A 19,509-nucleotide genomic window follows, 5' to 3' on the forward strand; every position below is an offset into this window, starting at 1 on the left:
GTGCACGGGTGGTTTGCCCTGAAGGGTGTCCTGGATCAGGGTGGGGGTCCCCACTGGGGTGCCTGGCCAGTCTGGGTGAGAGGCTGAGGGCCGTTTTCAGGCTGGCGGGTGACTGAAGCTCCCAACCGCTCCTTTTTTTCTTTTTTCTTTTTTTATTCTGGGCCAGCTTTAGCTCTGAGGCCTCGGCTGCTGAAAGCCAGTTTCTGGCCTTTGTTTAACTTCTGTATTTGATACAATGTTGCGGTCCGGCTGGCTGAAGCCCGGCTGACTAAAGCTGGTTTCTGGGGTTTTGTTTAGCTTCTATATTTGCAACATAGTTGCTTAGAGTTGCAGCTGAGAGGCCGGCAAGGTAGGCGGGGAACGTTGGAGTCCGTAGTCACTGGAGCAAGCAAGCCTCCCTGTTCGCTTCAGGGCATGGCTGCCGGCCGCCATCTTGGCTGGCAGTTAATTTGCATATCTCCCTGATTAGCCAATGGGAAGGGTAGCGGCCGTACGGCTAATTACCATGTTTCTCTTTTATTAGATAGGATTTCTAAGAAACTAATACACTCCTCCTTCCCCATTGTTTTCACATTTTGGAGCCCTGTCTATTTCACACATGCATGCACACAAACACATACACACACACACACACACACACACACACACACACACACACACACGAAGCATCCCTAATGGTTGCTAAGTGACACTTACTCTAACAGTAACTCTTTCAGGTTGACATCCAGCTTGTGATTTGAACATCTACCTCCTGATGTGGCCCATCCAATTTCTTATACCAGGCCAACTCCATTGTCCATAACTTCTTTCTTTTTTGTAATATATTTTTGTTGATTTCAGAGAGAGGAAGGAAGAGAGATAGAAACATCAATGATGAGAGAGAATCATTGATCAGCTGCCTCCTGCATGCCCTACACTGGGGATCAAGCCTCAACCCAGGCATATGTCCTGACCAGGAATTGAACCATGACCTCCTGGTTCATAGGTCAACACTCAACCACTGAGCTATGCCATCCAGGCTTCCCATAACCTCTTAAAGTTGGACCTTCCTACCTTGGGGTAATAAAGAGCAATCATCTTTTTCCAGCATATGTGTGTGTGTGTGTGTTACAAGTATTTGAATATAACATCACAACCCCAATGAGTGCTCTCTTCCTAAATAAGACATCCACTTTCCTTCCAATCACTCTTCATGGGAAGGTTTCCATTTCCCCATTCCATGCTGAGGGAGTCCTCTGCATATGCTCAATACCATTCCTCTCTCCCATCCCCTTTAATCTCACCCCTTCTGCTTCCTCATCCTCAGACTGCCCTCAGCTTTGACATCTCTCCTCCTCCTTCGTCAGATGGACAAGAGGAAGATAGCTCCACTTTTACTGTCACTCCCTAACTGTTCTCTCAGTACCCCTGGTGGGGGAATCTGAAAATAAACAAGAACTAGATGTGACCTTTGTGAAAATATTTGATTAAAAAATATCCATTGAATTAAAACCATAAGGTTAGAATCCCTTTCTCACCTTGGATCCCGCCCCCCTTCCACCCCCTTGAAAAGAACTCAAGAGCAGCTGTTAAGTCATGACCTTGCTAATATTCCCAGTGCATCACCATGGCACCATCTGAGGAACAGGTAAACGCACACACACAAAACAATGGGAGTGTCTGAGGTGAAGGCGTTCTTGGCATCCTTTCCCTTCATTTCAATAAGGATTTACTGTGGGCCTATCATGGGCTGGCTTTTGTTTTTATGTTTATTTAGGTCTATCACCCCCTAAGTGTTTCTCCAAACACAGTGTCTCCCTCCTGTCTTACTTTCCTTGTCCTTGGTAGAAAAGTACAGTTCAATATATAAATCTCATTCAGTGACTAGAAATACATCTGTGCCTCCAAAGGTTAAACACAGCTTATATACAACTTTACATACAGATCAATTGCAGGGTGGAGAACAGGATTGTGCAGTAACTGAAGCATGGAATTTGGAGTCAGGAGACCTTCAGAATTCTGCACACCCTCAATGTATAGCCTTGGTCTAGTTGCTTAACTTCTGAGCTTCAATGTTTCATCTACTAAAAGAGAAGGTACTTCCTTTATTTCCCTTTTAGGACAACTGCAAAAAGAATATGCAACCTTCACATGATTTATTAACCTTTATTTCCTCATTCAACAAATATGTATATCAAGTATACCCATTCAAGAATTCTAATTTCCCAGCGTTTAAGAGTTTGCTAGTAGATCTGTAACCTAGCACAGACATTAAATAATAATAACCAAAGTTAATGTGTCAAGAATTAAAGGCAAATGAATAAATAGCACATCTCAGAGACAAGAGCAAATGTCTACAGATCTAACATCTATGCCATGTATCACAATTTCACTGAGGGGAAAAAATTGCTTAAGGTTTGTTTTAATGGGAAAATATTGCTTAGACATTTTAATTTTATACATGTTGTTTACAAATATATCTATTGATGCCCCTTTACCTAATAACTGAACCCATCAGCAAGCATTTCCTAGGCCTGTGTATTAGCCTGTGTACCCATGAACTTAAACCAGCATGGCTCAGTGGCTGAGCATTGACCTATGAACCAGGAGGTCACAGTTCAATTCCCAGTCAGGGCACATGCCTGAGTTTTGGTCTCAATCACAGTGTGGGGCATGCAGGAGGCAGCCGATCAATGACTCTCTCTCATCAGTGATGTTTCTATCTCTCAATTCCTCTCCATTACACTATGAAATAAAAAAAAAAAATACACTTTTTAAAAAAAGAAATAAGGTCGGTTACATTTTTTAAATTTTCACACAGTGAAATTTTATACAGGCCAGTATATATCGCATAAAAAACTAGGCTTACAAGCTTCTTCTTTCCTTTCTTTCTTTTTTAACCCCAGAAGCCCAGCCACGAGGAGGTAAAGTGCTTTCTGTGTAAATGTATAGACTTACCCTTTTTTTTAACATGATATGCATATACCGGATTCACCATCAGTAGCGCCTGCACTGTTGGGAGGCCAGGGAATATAACCTCCCTTCCGCAAAGCTCCTGATCTTGCACTCCGCAGAGGACAGGGAGGGCGTGGGTGCATGGGGGTAAACTCTCTGAAATTTTTGCCTGGGGGTCTGAATTTAAATTTACTCCCTGAATGAGATGTCAAGGTAATTAGTGTTTGCCCTATAAGTGCTGTCATTTTCAGGGCTAGTTTAAGAAACTGCAAATAAATTTACACTTTAAATCCTTTAACTCTTAACCTAACACATGTCTATAGTCTTATGCTTTCCCCACTGATGAACTTTCCATTGCAGCACACCTTTTCATAAATTGAAATGCTTTTCCCATGAAAAGCAAATATTAAAAAAAAAAAAAAAAGAGCTGGAACACCGTAGGGGTCAGATGTGCCATCTGGATCAATATTCCTTGAGTATGCGAAGATTTGCAAGCCTAAGACAAAGGACTCAGTGTGACTTGTGACAATTTTTAGAAATACAAAGCTACACTGTCATTTATTCTACTATCTGATTCATATTTAAATTTCTATAATTGTCTTTTTAATTCTTAGATGTTAATTTGATATGAATCACAGCATCTTTATAGGGTTTTGGTTTCCTTCCGTCATAGCAAGTTTCCCACTATTTTTTTCCCTTTACTTCAGTATTTTTTTAATGGCCTCCCTTATATGTTATTTCTCTGCTTCATCTCATTATTCCCGTATGATTTTGATCTTGTTGGGTTAAATTTCGAATATTCCCTCCCCTGGTTCCTAGTTTTGTGTTGTTTTTTTTCCTACACAGTATAAAATCCCAGCCAAGTTCCAAACTCATTTTGCATTCCTTCAAGGTTTGTGTTTCTCAAGCCCCATATTTTCGTATTAGTGCTCTTCCCACAGATCTTCATCAGCAATTCAAACCTGATGACATTATGATTGCATCTTCAGTGTTTTTCTCCTCCAACCTTATTTATCAGGCCTGCATTATTTCCAAAGATAAGGTCGAGAGTAACTTCAGAGCAGAGCTTGTTAGCTGTTGCATGTGTGCGAACAGCCCACCGTTCCTGAAAGATAAAGCCACTTTTCTACATCCTGGCATTATTCTCAACCTGTGCACTTGCTGGGCTGAAATCGCTTAGCGGAGACCAATCTGCTTTTAGACTTCTCTTTTCTGTAAGCATGTTTCCCTTTCTATCTTACTTCCTATCACCTTGTTCTTGCATAGTTCAATGAAAAAAAAATGTGGCTCTCCTTTCTCCTCCTTGATTATATTCCCTTCAAATGGTTTCCTCCTGCCTCACCTCCTCCTTTATTTGTCTCTCTCTCACCACATTTCCACTAATGTACCAGTAAATGGGAGATCCAGTTTTTTTTAAAAAAGCGAAAGCAAAAGGGTTTCCTTAGTACTTTCTTACCTCTATAACTACTTCAAAATCTTCACAAACCTTTAATGTCACACCACTACTTAGATCGTCTAAACCAGCGGTCGCCAACCAGTGGTCCAGAGACCACTGGTGGTCCATGAGGTCCAAAAGGTTGGCAACCACTGGCCTAAACAATGCCATGGATATATAATCTCCTGCTCAAGGTTTACTCTCAAAATAGCATGTCCAAACTCTACAAAGCTGTCACACATGTGGAAAGATAAATCTAGATCTTCACATTTCACTTTCCTGTTTTCTCTTTTCCTTATATCGCTATCTTTCTTTCTTATTCATTCAAATATTCCGAAATATTGTCTCAGGCTCTCTTAGATGTCAGGCACATAATAATCACAGGAAATACAAATAAGTGAGATTTAGTCCTTTGTCTCAGGGAGGTTCACAGTTTTGCAAAAAATCTAAAAAAGTAGAACAACTGACGGCAATACTATCTGACAATGCTACTGGTATTTACAACTGTCCTAGGAGCACAACAGTATGAACAATTAATTAATTCAGCTTTTAGAGGATCATGGAGAGATTTGACAGAGTTTGGAAATTTTATTAAAAGCTTTAAAAACAGTTAAGGGGAGGAGGGGGAAACGCTAGAACAGACAGAAAATAATAAATAACAAAGACAGAAATACCTGGAATATTTCCAAATATCAATAATGACCATATGGAATAGAAGCAAAAATATCCTTTGAACTGCTGTTCTTATTTTACCACAGGAGAGCACCTACCTCATAGAGTTGTTGTGAAGAGTAAATATAAACATACATAAATCCCCTAAGTCGCTGGCATATGGTAAATGCTCAAAAAATGTGAGCTGTTATTGTTTTATTCCAGATTACATTTTTAATATGTCATCTTTCTTCTTCCCCCCTGGTTCATGGCTTGGTTTTGGATCATTGTGGCTGCTGAATAAGTGATTTACAGTTAAGTGACATTTCATTTGGATACACATCTAAAGAACCGAGGTGGCTGCTATAGCTTCCAGAGTAAAAGAATGAAGAGAGATGGCAAATAAACATAGCTGAGATGTGTACCATAAAAAACGTAGCTGTATCACATCTAATTGTTATTCTCAACTAATCAGACTCTTTTTACACCTTTCTTTTTCAAGACAGAGTCAAGAGTTGACAAAACGAGTTCATATCTTCTAGTAAGATTCATTGAACAACCCTACCAATATAGTAAGCTTTGGGATAACTACAGAATGAAATACAGCTCAATATCTTACATTTCCTAAAGCTACACCAAATGACTTTGAAAACTGAGGTCCTGAATAATGCCTTGTAATAGTCTAGGGGGAAAAAAGATTCAATTATGTTCCTTCCTTATTGAGGTAGGATGGGGTAGGAGGGTATACTAATATTTTTTAGTAACTTGCAAAGTATTTAACTTATAGTTTATAATGTAGTCACACAAATTACTTTATTTCAATTGATAATCAGATTAATGTATTTGCTCAAGGTCACAAAATGTGCAAGACAGAACAAGAGGGCAGGTCTTTGTACTCCAATGACCATGCTTCTTCCCCTAAGACATTTTAAAGATTCCTAAACAAGATTAAAGCAAGAGTAGGATACTAATCATTTATTTAACCCAAAATGCAAATACCCTGGTTAACTACATTTTTATACTTACAATGATGTGTATAATACCAGACTAACATAATATCTCTACTTTATTTCCAGAGAATTATTTTTGCAATAATCTAAATGGCTATCAAAATTAGAAGATAAATTATGAATGTAAATGATAAACCTCCTTTCTTTTAAGATCTTGAAACTAAAATAATTCAAAAACAATGGCAATTAAAAAAATTCCAGACACGACGGAGTGTTACCAAGACTTGCCTTCTTGCTATAAATAACTTTACAACTGAACAAAATATATAAGGCAACTATTTTCAGGCACTGGAAAATTGGCAGCTTAAGATAGATTCTAAGATAATACAGATATATATTAGCAGTTTGAGGACTTAAAGGAAAACATAATCTCAATGAGTGAATAAATAGAAAAGCGCAGCAGGGAAATGAAAATTATAATAAATAATACAGTGGATATTCTAAAACTAAAACATGGACAATAGCCCTGGCTCGGCTAGTTGGACATCATCCCAGGTTCAATTCCCAGTCAGGGCATATGCCCAGGTTGTGGGCATGATCCCCACTAGGGGGCATGTAGAAGGCAGCCAATCGATGTTTTGTTTTCACATCATTGTTTCTCCTTCTCCCGTTCCCTTTCCCTTTCTCTAAAAATTAATTTTAAAAATCTTCTTAAAAAATAAAATAAAATATGTACAATAGCATCAATTTCACTGGATGGGCTTAAAATTTGAGATAGAAAATAAAGGGAAATTAGAAAGTATTTTAAACTAAAAAATTACAAAATGAAGCAAAAAACTGGCTCTTTGAAAAGATCAATGAAACTGGCAGACTCCTAGTAAGACTCATTTTCTACCAAAAAAAAACAAAAAACAAAAACAAAACATTAATAACAGCAATAATGACCAATCTATAATAATAAAAGCATAACATGCTCATTAGACCGGACATCCTTCTGGACAACTTTCTGGATGAAGCCGGGGCTGTGAGGAAAGCCCGGGTCCCGGGTGCCTGCTGGCGGCCCGAGGGAAGCCCGGGTCCTGGGTGCCAGAGGGAAGCTGGTGCCGGCAGCCAGGGGAAGGAAGGCCTACTCTTGCACGAATTTCGTGCATCAGGCCTCTAGTAAAAGGAATAAAGAAGTATATATAACCACAGATCCTGTAGACATCAAACTAATAAAATAATTTTAGAAGCAACTTTATATAAATAAATTTATCAACTCGGTATATTTGTACAATGGAAAACTTCTAAGAAACTCATACACAGAACAACATGGATACACCTCAACCCTATTATCTTTGATCGGGGGGAGATGAGCAAAAAAGTCTCTATGGTGTTCTAAAACTAGCAGAGCTAATTTACGGTGGGCGATAAAATCAGATCAGTGCTTGCATGTGGGGCAGAAGGTGAGACAACCAGAATTCACTGTCAAAACTCAGCACATTGTACACTTCAACACCTGAACTTTATTGAATATAAATTTACTTCAATAAAAGTGATTTTTAAGAAAAAATTTTAAAATATCACAAAAATGGGAAGCATTGTGAATTTAGTTCAAATTTTTTTCTTTAATTCTTCAAAATGTTTAAATTACTTCTTTTCTATTATATTCCTTCTTAACATAACAGGAAGCACAACTGTGGGCCAGGAAGTATGCTAGATGCTTCCACATAGGCCACTTCACAAGGTTGTGTCTTTAATTCATGCCAAGACCTAGCACGGTGCCTTGAGAGACAGAAAAAACAATAAAGCTGGAACCAGAAGACTTGGGTTCAAATAATGACTATATGTGATCTCTTAGTTTCGTGACTGTAGACAAGAGACTTAATTTTAAACTTCATCAACTAAAGGAATGATGTGAAGACTAAGAGATGTTAAAGTAGACAATGGTTAAATGAAGGACATAAACAACAACATGGACAGGGAAGGAGTAGGCAGGAAGATACAGGGGAGAGCCTGTTTCAAATCAGGTATTTATTTGTCTGTGCATGGGTCGAGGAAAGGGTGGAACAGAGGCGCCAAGTGTGATGACTTAATACCATGTTCCTGTCATGAGCAGTAGGTGCAGTGATTAGGATAGGGTTGGCTGATGTCCCAGAGTGAATATACTTTCATTGTGTCCTGAACGACAGCATTCTGGGCTAGCAATCCCTTGTCAGGACAAGGAGCATGAAAAGGGAGGCTCCTTGTCCACTTAAGACTCCAAGGGTGGGTTCCTAAGAGTTGCGGACAGTCTTCTATTACTACACATCTTTTAAGTGCCAACATGATTGATGACCACCCATTCTTTCTCATCCTTAGGTTTTCATAGATTCTGCTCTGAATGAGAAGAGATCTGGATACAGCAGCAGTGAGCAGAGCATCATTCATGCCTAGTAGGCTGACCTTCAGTAGAGTTCCAGGGAACAATGTTAGCCTGACAGAGTATCCTAAAAGTACATGAGTATAAAAATCTGGAGGGTGACTTCAAAGACGCCCGGATTTAAGACCTAAAAAGTCTCGTATCTTCACCCAAATATGGAGTCACTTGTAGGGCACCTAGAAATTCAAAACTCGATCACAGAGCAGTGCGACAAGTTATCTGACAGAGGTTTTAACAGAATGCGATGGGGTGCACAGAAGCGATAATGAACCAAGTGGTGGGGGAAGAAGCAGTACTGGGACACATTCTCGAGAAGAGTGACACCTGTGCTGAATCCAAAGATGCTAAGAAGTTATTTGGGCAAAACATATCTCAAGGCAAGGGGCACAGCACAAACAAAGACTCAAAAGGGTTGGACGGTGACATTCACAGAAAACTGCAAGCAATTCCACAGAACTGGAGCATATGGTGTGAAGGGAGAATGGGGAGACGGCAGAGGCCCAGGCAGGGTCTTGGGAAGGACCACTTTAAAAATCAGGCTGAAGGAATTTACAGTTTACCTTGAACATGAAGGAAAGTCAATGCAGGATTTTAAGCAAGGAGTACCGCAATCAAATAGATCATTTCTAAGAGATCATTCTGGCAACACTGTGGAGAACAGACTGGAAGGGGACGAACGCAGATATGGGGACACTGGTCAGGAGACTGCTGAGGAGACCCCTGTGGGAATGACAGTGGCCTACCACAGCAGCACTCAGAATGGAGAGGAGATGTAGTAGATACAGTAAAGGAGTCGAACTCCCAAGACTTATTCAGTGATTCATGTGAAGGTGAGAAAGAGAAGGAATCAAGCAGGTCTCAAGCTTAGATGGACAAGCCTCCTATCCACCAAAAGAAAGAATAGGCCAACTTCTATTTGAAAGTATCAAAAACAATGATCCGGCACTGAATTTAGGAAGAAAGAATTAACACAAAAACACAGGTTTCCTTAGACAGTATGGATACTCTATCCCCAAGAAAAATCAAACACTTAAATTCACAGAGAGGAATAAGCCAGAGTTAAAGAAATTCCTGTCTAACATGCTGATGAATGAATAATCAAAGAATAACGCAGTAGGCAATTCACTAACAAGAGAGCCATCTACTGCCATATCAGGATAGTGCAGCAATGAAATGCCAACAAAGAGTGTGGAAGGAAGCCAACTGTTTGGACACTTCACATTGTACATATAGTCCCAAAATATTTGACATCCCACCCCCCCACCGCCCGCCCCAAAATCCAAGCGGTTAGCACTTTTAGCTAATAGCCAAATGTTTTCACTTACTTGTTTCACCTAAAAACATCAATTCAATTGATATGATCATTTGAATAGAATATGCTTACCTGCCATCATTGCTATCATGCTGGCTTTATAGACATTAGTGAGCGATCCAAGTTCTCCTGTTGCTAAGATGGTTTTGAGATGCGCCTTCCCACAGGCCTTGCGAAACTGACGAATCTCATCATACAGGGCTGGGGGAGGGAATAATTGAGGCCGTTACAAAGCAGGCAAGTGATAACATGACTTGGCAGCCGTTTAGAGCTGGTGGAGCCCATCTCCGATTTAGGAAATATAAAACATTTGTCACTTTCTCAAAATTGCCCCAATTTAATATCGCCTAGAGCATTCTGTTGCAGTTCACATTCTGTTACAAGGAATGCTTAGTTTGCTACCACGAAACAGTTTCCAAGCCCTGGCCCGAGGTCCAGAGACATGAAGATTTAAAAAATATCATTATAATGACATGCAAATTACAAATAATTTCTACCTCTTCCAGATGACGGTTACTTATAAGTAAAAAGAAATCTACCGACCATACATACAGGGGTGTACCACTTTGCAAACTAAAGAAAAAAAATCCTCGGGTCCCTATTAACTCTTCCATTCACACACAATAAGTTCTCTTGTTGGAATATAAAGCAGGCCTTTCCTGAGAGCCCTGCTAATGACAATAAAGACATAACAGCTTGTCGCACTATCTGCCAGGGTGTGTGTCTATCTCTCTGACGAAAAAGTGTCGAGGTAGCCTTGGCTGTATGTGTGCAGAGCCAGCTGTGGAAGGATTTACCGATGTGGCCTTGAACCTATTAACCCCTGACCCTAGAACCACATCTGGCTTTCTCAGGCTCCACATAGCACCCTGAAAGCAGCTTGATCATATGCATATAAAGCTGTCGTGTGCAGAACCAGCTGTGGAGGAATTTACAGATGCGGCCTTGAACCTATTAACCCCTGACCCTAGAGCCACATCTGGCTTTCTCAGGCTCCACATAAGTACCCTGAAAGCAGCTTGATCATATGCATATAAAGCTGTACACAACAAAATAAAGCCGAGAGGAAAAACAGTTCCTATTTAAAGTGACAAATTTTAGTAAACAAAATCAGTGTAAAAAGTATAAAATTTTTGAAAAAATTATTTTACAGTCTTTTGTCCTGACACCAGTGGATCTGGGCTGTCACCCTGCATCAGCTTGGCCATAGTCATTTCCTGAACTTGAGCTAGGGCAAATTATCAGGACTAAGGGCAGAGCTTTTTCTTTCTTCTGTATGTGTGTTTCATAGGAAGTAGTTTTATAAGCACACAGATTAAACTGAACAAGAAAGAAACATGCATAGCATTTTTTAATACAATGAGAGTTCTGTAATACATAGGTTTCCTAAAGTACATATAAAGTACTTAAACGTCAGCAAACTCAGTCAAATCCATGAAAGTTATAACAAGAGGCACAAAACTTGTCTTCCCAATCCTAGAAAACTTAACTTGAAGATAGAAAGTGAAAACTGAATACGAATAAAGTCAAATATTCTATTACAAGATGCTTGGTCAAATTCCGTGTTTACTGCCACCAGACATGGTCTCACAGGTTTTTCAAGAAGATTGAATATTTTCACAAATCCCTAAAAATATGTAGTTTTGAGTACCAGAGATGATCCAGTACTAGATGCTACCCCACCTACCAAACCCTGCCCATCCTTACTAAACTGTGATAAAATTATTACTCATACATCCAATCTTGACAACATGGAGAATGGATGGTATAAACAGTACAAGACTATGTGATGATAACAGTTTATATTCTTTTAACTCAGAGAAGGAGTTACCGAATCTAAACAGAGAAAATTGTTCTTGAAGAAGTAGTGACAAGGAAATCTCTTGATCTAAAAATTCAAGAATGCTAATACAGAGTTAACTTGTGATTTAATTAATGACTATTCTTCCACAGTACAGTGTTGCCATCAAAAGCAAACTGGAGAGTCAGACAAACATGGATTTATTTTTTTTAACTTTTTTTTTTATTTTGAGAGAGAGAGGAAGAGAGAAATACCGATGCAAGATGAAACATCGACCAGTTGCCTCCTGCACGACCCCCACTGGGGATCGAGCTCGCAAGCCAGGCACATGCCCTGACCGGGAATCAAACTGGCAAGCTTTCAGTGCATGAGCCATCACCAGGAAGGGACAGACAAATGTGGATTTAAAATCCAACTCCACCACTTACTGTAGGACCCTGGGCAAGTTATTGCTCTTAGCCTCAATACCATCCTAAAAGCGTCAATAAGAACATTTATTTTATGGGGTTATTATGAGAATTAAAAGAGAATATATATATATATATTACTTTGCACACTGCCTGGCTTATTATAAGCACTTAAATCATGTATTCCTTATTAAGCTCAGAATTCTAGTAAAATGAGTTTCCATTAAGTGTTGTGTGATGAAAACCAGATCTTGTTTCTTGGCCTGATCCAACTCCTTGTACTGCACCAAAATTTTTTATATGGATTAGTGCTTACAATCAGTGAGCCATCAGATAAGGCTTAAAAATACTTCATTACAGCATTTGTTAAACTGAACTTTAGCCTATATAACAAAGTTCTGGAAACATTGATCCTGATCGTATTTATGCCATCCTTTTCCTAAAGAATATCACCTTTAATACCCAGTGAATTTCTTCACCTACAGTTAAAATCAACCAGAAAACCCAAATATATTTTATGACTCAATTATCAGCTACATAGGAGTAATGCTCTTTAATCCATGATCCAAACAGAATGAAACAAAAATAATCACTTAGAATTTAACTGGGTTTAGCTAATATGCAACCAGTGCATTCTTAGTCTTTACCTGCCAACTCCTCAAATCATTCTACTGACCTATTTCAACACATTAGGAGGGTCACGTTTTTCTGAGCAAATATATTAATTAATAAGTTCAACATTGGGAAAGCTGTTGATTCTTTCTCTTACTATTCCACTCAGAATATACCAGCACAATTAAATGAAAAAGTATATCAGATCTGGCCTTTTAAAAATGTGGCCTGAAGGCCCACAGCCCAACACACCCAACGTACACCACAGCTACCGCACACGCTGACCAAAGGGGCTCCTCAGCAGCTCCCCGCCACTGATTTCAAAAGTAACCTCCTGCCCTAGCTGGTTTGGCTCAGTGAATAGAGCGTCAGCCTGTGGACCGAAGGGTTCTGGGTTTGATTCCAGTCAAGGGCACGTACCTCGGTTGCAGGTTCCCAGGCCCTGGTCAGGGTGCGTGCAGAAGGCAACCAATCGATGTGTCTCTCTCACATCAATGTTTCTCTCTGTCTCTCCCTCTCCCTTCTACTCTCTCTAAAAATCAATGGAAAAATATCCTGAGTGGGGATTAACCAAAATAAATAAATATAAATAAATAAATAAAATTTAAAAAATGTAGCCTGAGCCCTGGCTGGTTTGGCTCAGTGGATAGAACGTCTGCCTGCGGGTCCCAGATTTGATTCCAAGTCAGGGCACATGCCTGGGTTATGGGCTCGATCCGCAGTGTGGGGCGTGCAGGAGGCAGTCAATCAATGATTCTCTTTCATCATTGATGTTTCTATCTCTCTCTCTCTCCCTCTCTCTTCCTCTCTGAAATCAATAAAAAATATATTTTTTAAAAAAGAGTTTAAAAATAAATAAATATATACATACATACATACATACATACATACATATGGGCTGGGCTACATCAATGAAAACTTCAACCTGGGCCTGTGAATCTCAGTGAGTGATACAAAGATGAAAGAACAGTTAGAGATTTGTATTAGCATTGCAGCATCAGCCATGGCAGCAGATGCAAGAGTCCAGCGGCCACCAGCCAGCAGCATGGTACTGTACTGGCCAGTGGTGGTGGCAGCAGCAGTGGCCCTGTGACCAAGCTCTTCCTGGGGCTCAGTCTGGCTGTATCCTCTGCTCCCCAGTCCTTCATGATCCTACTTGTTTTCCAAGCCTGGTTTTTCAGGCTTCCTACTGATGCAGTGAGTTACTATATATCCTCCTAATAAAGCCCTTTAGCTTAACTTAATCAGAATTGCTTTTCATTTGTGTTCAACTCAGAAGTCTAGTATAACAAATATTTACTGAGGAAGGATGGGAAAGCAGCCAGTAGTGGGTGCCCTGGCTGCGAGAGCTCACATCCTAGCTATAAAACTAATTTGCTGTTTGATTTGGGCAAGTTACTTAACCTTTGTCTCAGTTTCCTCGTCTATAAAATGGGGATAATAGAGGTACGAACAATTCATGGAGTTATTTCAAGCATCAGACAGGTTACTACACACAAAATGCAAAGGACAGTATTTGTCACATAGTTAACACTCAAGGAATGGCGGCCCTTGTTTTCCTGTTGCTGGCAGCGGTGGTGGTGCTGTTACTGTTATTGCTGAGTGCTTCTTAGGTTCAGAGCACAGAGGGGCTGATAAAAGCGGAGGACTCCATGACCTGTGGATACAACCTCTTTGGGGCACTGGAAGAGTGGTCTGGAAAAACATGGTTACTATATCACAGACAGTTTTTTTAAAACTCAGAGCCCATGCTCCTTTGGATAGCACAGACTCCTGGGATAATAAGACAGTCCGGCTACTTACTAGATTTGTAAACTTGTAGGAATTACTCAATTTTTTCTAAGCCTAATTACTCAGGAGCTGCAGTTTGCTCACATGTTTTTGTGAAGATTAAATATAATAATAATACCTGTGGCTAGAACAGCACCAGGCATATAGAAGCATTTAATCATTCAATGATAGTTTTCCATATTTCTTCCTTATATACATACATCCAGGAATTTCAAAAACTCTAAAAAACAAAACGAAGCAAGCACTGCCCTAACACTTAGGAAAGTATAATTAGAATTTATAGCTCTCACATATAAGAAAAATAGACCACCCCACTCCAGCACAAGCCACAGAAACCAGGAGAAGCACTATGAGAGGTGTCCACATAGTTCTGGGCACGCTGGCATCACAATGATGGACACCTAGGAACCAGACAGACGATAAATGCAAATCAAACGACTTGATGGCTGAAATGTAACCCAGTCTATCTCCAATCAGAATGTCCTTTAACATACTCAACTGTCACTTTCAAGATAAACAAGCAAAACAATGCAAAAGCTAATGGGTGTTTTCTCTACATTAACAGGAAAGGACAGCAGGATGTAGGTTTACATAATTGCAACTGAACTATATATGCGGAGAGAATTACAAGTGAAGTGTTAAGTGCAAGAGATCCTCCTTCCAAAAAATTCTTCACGCAGAATAGTTACTCAAAAGAATGAAAAGTCCCCTAACTTTTAAAGCATCTCCCTTTAAAAATTCTCAAATTGTTTTCCGTGCATCGAGGGGCACTCTTACCAGTGAGGGTGGGGAATTCTGGAGAACTTGGAGAACAGCCTGAGTACACCAAACTGGACGAAGGAGACAGCCCACAGGAAAAAGAGATTGTTATATACAAGGAAATTGACCCAATAAGCAAATATACTGAGAATAATTGGAGCAAGACTCTGACAAGAAAGAGGGACATAAATATAGAAAGGGAGAGGCGAAAAATAAACCATGTGATGTTGCCTTATAGTAAAAGTTGTCCATGTGAACTCATGGGTTCTGGAATAGAGAGATAGATAGACAGACAGACAGACAGGTAAATGTGTTTATATGGGTGCATTGTGTATATGTGAATATTCACGTATTTCTTAGAGCTGTCCTCTGAGAAGGCCTAGAAATAATAACATCCCCATACCATCTTCCATTGCATGGTCATAAATAATTTATTCAATCATTTTTCTATTATTGGCTATTTAAGGTTTCAGATCTTTTGCTCTGATAAACAACACTTTAGTACTGTAAATATCCTTACTGCTAAATCTATGTATATATCATGACCTTATTCCCTAGAGTACTTATTAACTTTTCTGCTCACATATTCACATAATACATATTCATTGTTAAAATTTCAAACATTACAAAAACCGAAAATTCCCCATTAAAAACAAAGGAAGAAAAAACAATTCTCGCACGTACCAGAAAAATAATAATTTGGAAGGCTATTATAAAAGATGACTGACAAATGAAAATGGAATTCAAACACCACGACTGCAAATTAGTCAGAATAATGCAAAATTTAACAAAACACATACACCAGAGAAGTGGCTGGCATAGTGATGTCACATTAAAAACCTGATAATAAATGTTTTGACTTATAATGAGGTTTTCAGGAGTAGCGAGAGTGGGTGTACTAGAAACCCAGGCTATATTACATTGCAGATGCTTAATCAATACAGTGTCTCAACCAGCAGAAGGGGTTGTCTCCTGTCTGTCCCCCCTCATCCCTCCTACTACTGCCACACTGACGAGGAGAGATGGAGGTCACACCTGACCTTCTGCTCATCATTCCCAGATTAAAAAAAAAACAGGTGAGGGTGGAGTGCTCACTGACAGGGATCAGAGAACTTAGCTGCACTGGGAAAGGTCTACATGCAGGGCCTTGTGGATCTAAGTTGTGGAGTGGGTCATCCTTCCCACACCTGTCTTAAATTTTTTTTTAATTTATTTTAAAGAGAGAGAGAGAGAGAGAGAGAGAGAGAGAGAGAGAGAGAGAGAAACATCAATTTGTTGTTCCATTTATTATGCACCCATTGGTTGCTTCTTGTATGTGCCCTGACTGGGGATCGAACCCACAACACTGGCGTATTGAGATGACACTCTAACCAACTGAGCTACCCAGCCAGGGCCATCCCGCACCTGTTTTAAAGAGCATCCAAAATAGTTGGAAACTGACTCTACCTTCTGCTCCCCAGGTCAGCAGGAACTTGCATCTATAGCATTTTATTTTCTCTATTTAAAATTATCTGTTCCTCTCCAGCTCCCACCTTAAAGGAAAATATATTCTTAATCTTCAGGCTGCTGACAGTGAGTTAAGTTTTCTGGAAAAGCACTGCTACAGACATAGAAAACTATGTTAGGAAAGCTTTCCTGTACAGAAATTATGATTTAAGGAAGAACCCAGGTGTTTAAAGACTGTATTTCCTATCTAAAAGTCGTAAAGTGGATTTTCTTTTATAGTTCGTGCTATCCAAAGGCACTTAAAAAATAATTGTTAACGAACATATCTAAGCAATTATTTTTTGAGTACCGGAAAGATGTTCAACACTGCAGAAGAATGGCCTGAAAATAACTCTTATGATAATTATATGTACAGTAAAACACTTAATATAAATTGTACAGCAACCTTTTAAACTAAAAAAGTCACAAAATGTTCAAGAACAGTTTTTTTTCCACCAAGGCATCTAATTAATCGTGTCTAAGTAAAACCGAGATGAGCTCAAACACCAGGCAGTAAAATAACCTACAAGAAATAAAACACACATTTTGGTCAATAGTATTTGAAGTTTTGAGCATAAAAACAAAAGCCATAAAAGCATACAGCTGCCAGAAGTATCTCTAGCATTTTCTGTTATAAACAACTCCCAAAACTGAGAAAGCACAGATTATAGCTGATGTGATTCTTCCCAAGGAAGTGTCTAGAGATGCCGAGATTGCTTTTTCTCGTTGATATGATGATTAACGGCTCTACAAAATGAAGAAAACCACCAATTTCTCTTAAAGGATGTTCTTTCTACCATCCCTCTTGTGTAAAAATAAGCAAACAAGAAAAATAAATGGGTGCCCAGATTCAAGATCTTCAGGATCCACTAGCGTACGACACAATGATAGACACTGTAGCTTTGGCCCGAATATTCCATTCTCTCCCTCTAAAACTCTTGATAGGCCCTAGCCGGCTTGGCTCAGTGGATAGAGCATCGGCCTGCGGACTGAAGGGTCCCAGGTTCGATTCCGGCCAAGGGCACATGCCTGGGTTGCGGGCTCGATTCCCAGTGTGGGGTGTGCAGGAGGCAGCCAATCAATGATTCTCTCTCATCATCGATGTTTCTCTCTCCTTCTCCCTTCCTCTGTGAAATCAATAAAGAAATATATTAAAAAAAAAAACAAACAACAACAACTCTTGATAGCCAGGAGGCACGTACTCCACAGACCAAGTTTAGAAGAGCAATTCTGGGCTACAGAAGGGAAGGGGGTGAAAGGCACTCGAGGCTCTGGAAGCAGGAGACAAACAATATTTCCACTTGCTACACTGAACATACAATTCTGGGAAAACGCCACAGACGAGGCCCCCTTTGGGGTCATTTCTGTTAGTGTTCCAGGGCCAGATGGGTTTCTGGAAACTAGGAAAGATAGCTCCGGGTCCGGGGCTCAAGGAACTAGAAGGTTGTGGAGTGAGGCAGCATCTGACAGCATTTCTATGTCCCTGGTAATATATAGTAGTAAGTAAAGATATGCAGCAGAGAGAGGTCGTAAAAAAAAAAAAAATGAACACTTCTGTGTATTTACAGAGCATGGAATGCACTTAGTTTTCAAAACCTGCTGGGCAAGATTTGAAATGAAGAATACCTTCTGGAATTCATCAAAGAATGGTGTAAGGATGCACCTTAGATGTCAACTTCAATATCGTCATTAAAAAAACACAGTATTGCAAGCGCTTGTCATGGGAATGATACCCACAGACAAAGAAACGCCAAATATAAACTCACAGGCCATTAAAGCTCTAAAGGGCTGTGGAAATCCTTAAGTCTTATCCCCCCGCACTGGTAGCTTATTTAAATGCAGGCAGAGAGAAGCGTTTGCCCAAAGTCTAGGTGTAAATTAACAAAATTACAGAGACTGAAGCTCAAGCCCTTAGAGTTCCACTGCAGTGACTCAATACATGTGCTTGGCCACATACTAACCTCAGCAGGAGGAAGAGGGGGAAAGCAAAGAAAATGCAGTTGGCCAGGAGGGAGTCATCTGGGCTGAGCAACAGGATGATCCACTCACACACATTATCTCATTTAATCCCTATTACGACTCTGTGAAGTAGATGCCATTATTGCTATTTTACAAAAGGAACAGAAGGCACAGAGAAGGAACTTGCCCAAGAGAAAAGAGCTACTAATGGTAGCGCCTGGACTGCAACCAAGGTCTGTCTAATGCAAAGACTCAGCTCTCAGTTCTTCTGTCTCCCAGCCCCACCCTTCCTTCCTGCTCCACAGGGTACACATTCTGGGTCTGACTGAGGTCCCATGATGCCTGGCCTACCTGGCTGGTCGGCTGGGTGCCCCCACCTCTACCATAGGCCAGCACAGCCCTCCCGACCCCACCACAAGCTGTGGGTTGGGGGATGCACAAGATTCTGTGAGGAGAGGTGCTGGGGCAAGTCATCTGAAAACGTCTGTCAGTCATAAGGACACAGAGAACAGACTGATGGTTGCCCAAGGGGCGGGGGGTTGAGGGGCTGGGTGAAAAAGGTGAAGGAATTAAGAACTACAAATTGGCAGTTTGAAATAGTCACAGGGATATAAAGTACAGCATAGGGAATATAGTCAATGATACTATAATAACTATGCATGGTGCCAGGTGGATACTAGAAATATCGGCGGGGGGGGGAGGCACTTTGTAAAGTATAGGACTGTCTAACCACTATGCTGAACACCTGAAACTAATACAAAATAAGATTGAATGTAAACTGTAATTGAAAAATAACAGTGAAAGTTCTAAAAAAAAAAAGAGAAAGTGTCTGCCAGGTAACTCGGAGGACCAGCAATACATCCCACACCCTCGGCAGTTAAAACTACTGCCCCGAGCGATGCCAGGGGGTGTACCTCTCTGTACCCAGACGGAAAGGATCGAGGGAAGCACTGGCAGGGAAGGACAGTGCGCCGTAAGGAGCGAAGCAGGATGTCATAGCAAAAAGCTTAAC

At 40.2% G+C, this 19,509-nt stretch overlaps 1 protein-coding gene across 1 annotated transcript in view; it reads right to left on the reverse strand.

Annotated features, from left to right (window-relative positions):
* The window catches only part of DERA (deoxyribose-phosphate aldolase (putative)), a 70,149-nt gene that overhangs the window by 39,847 nt on the left and 10,793 nt on the right, over positions 1-19,509 (reverse strand). Inside the window, exon 6 of the mRNA XM_014540138.1 lies at positions 9,756-9,884. Within this exon, the coding sequence (XP_014395624.1) occupies positions 9,756-9,884 (129 nt within the window). The remainder of the gene's footprint in view (positions 1-9,755; positions 9,885-19,509) is intronic.

Source organism: Myotis brandtii, unplaced genomic scaffold (assembly GCF_000412655.1).
Source record: "Myotis brandtii unplaced genomic scaffold, ASM41265v1 scaffold237, whole genome shotgun sequence".
Classification (NCBI taxonomy): domain Eukaryota; kingdom Metazoa; phylum Chordata; class Mammalia; order Chiroptera; family Vespertilionidae; genus Myotis; species Myotis brandtii.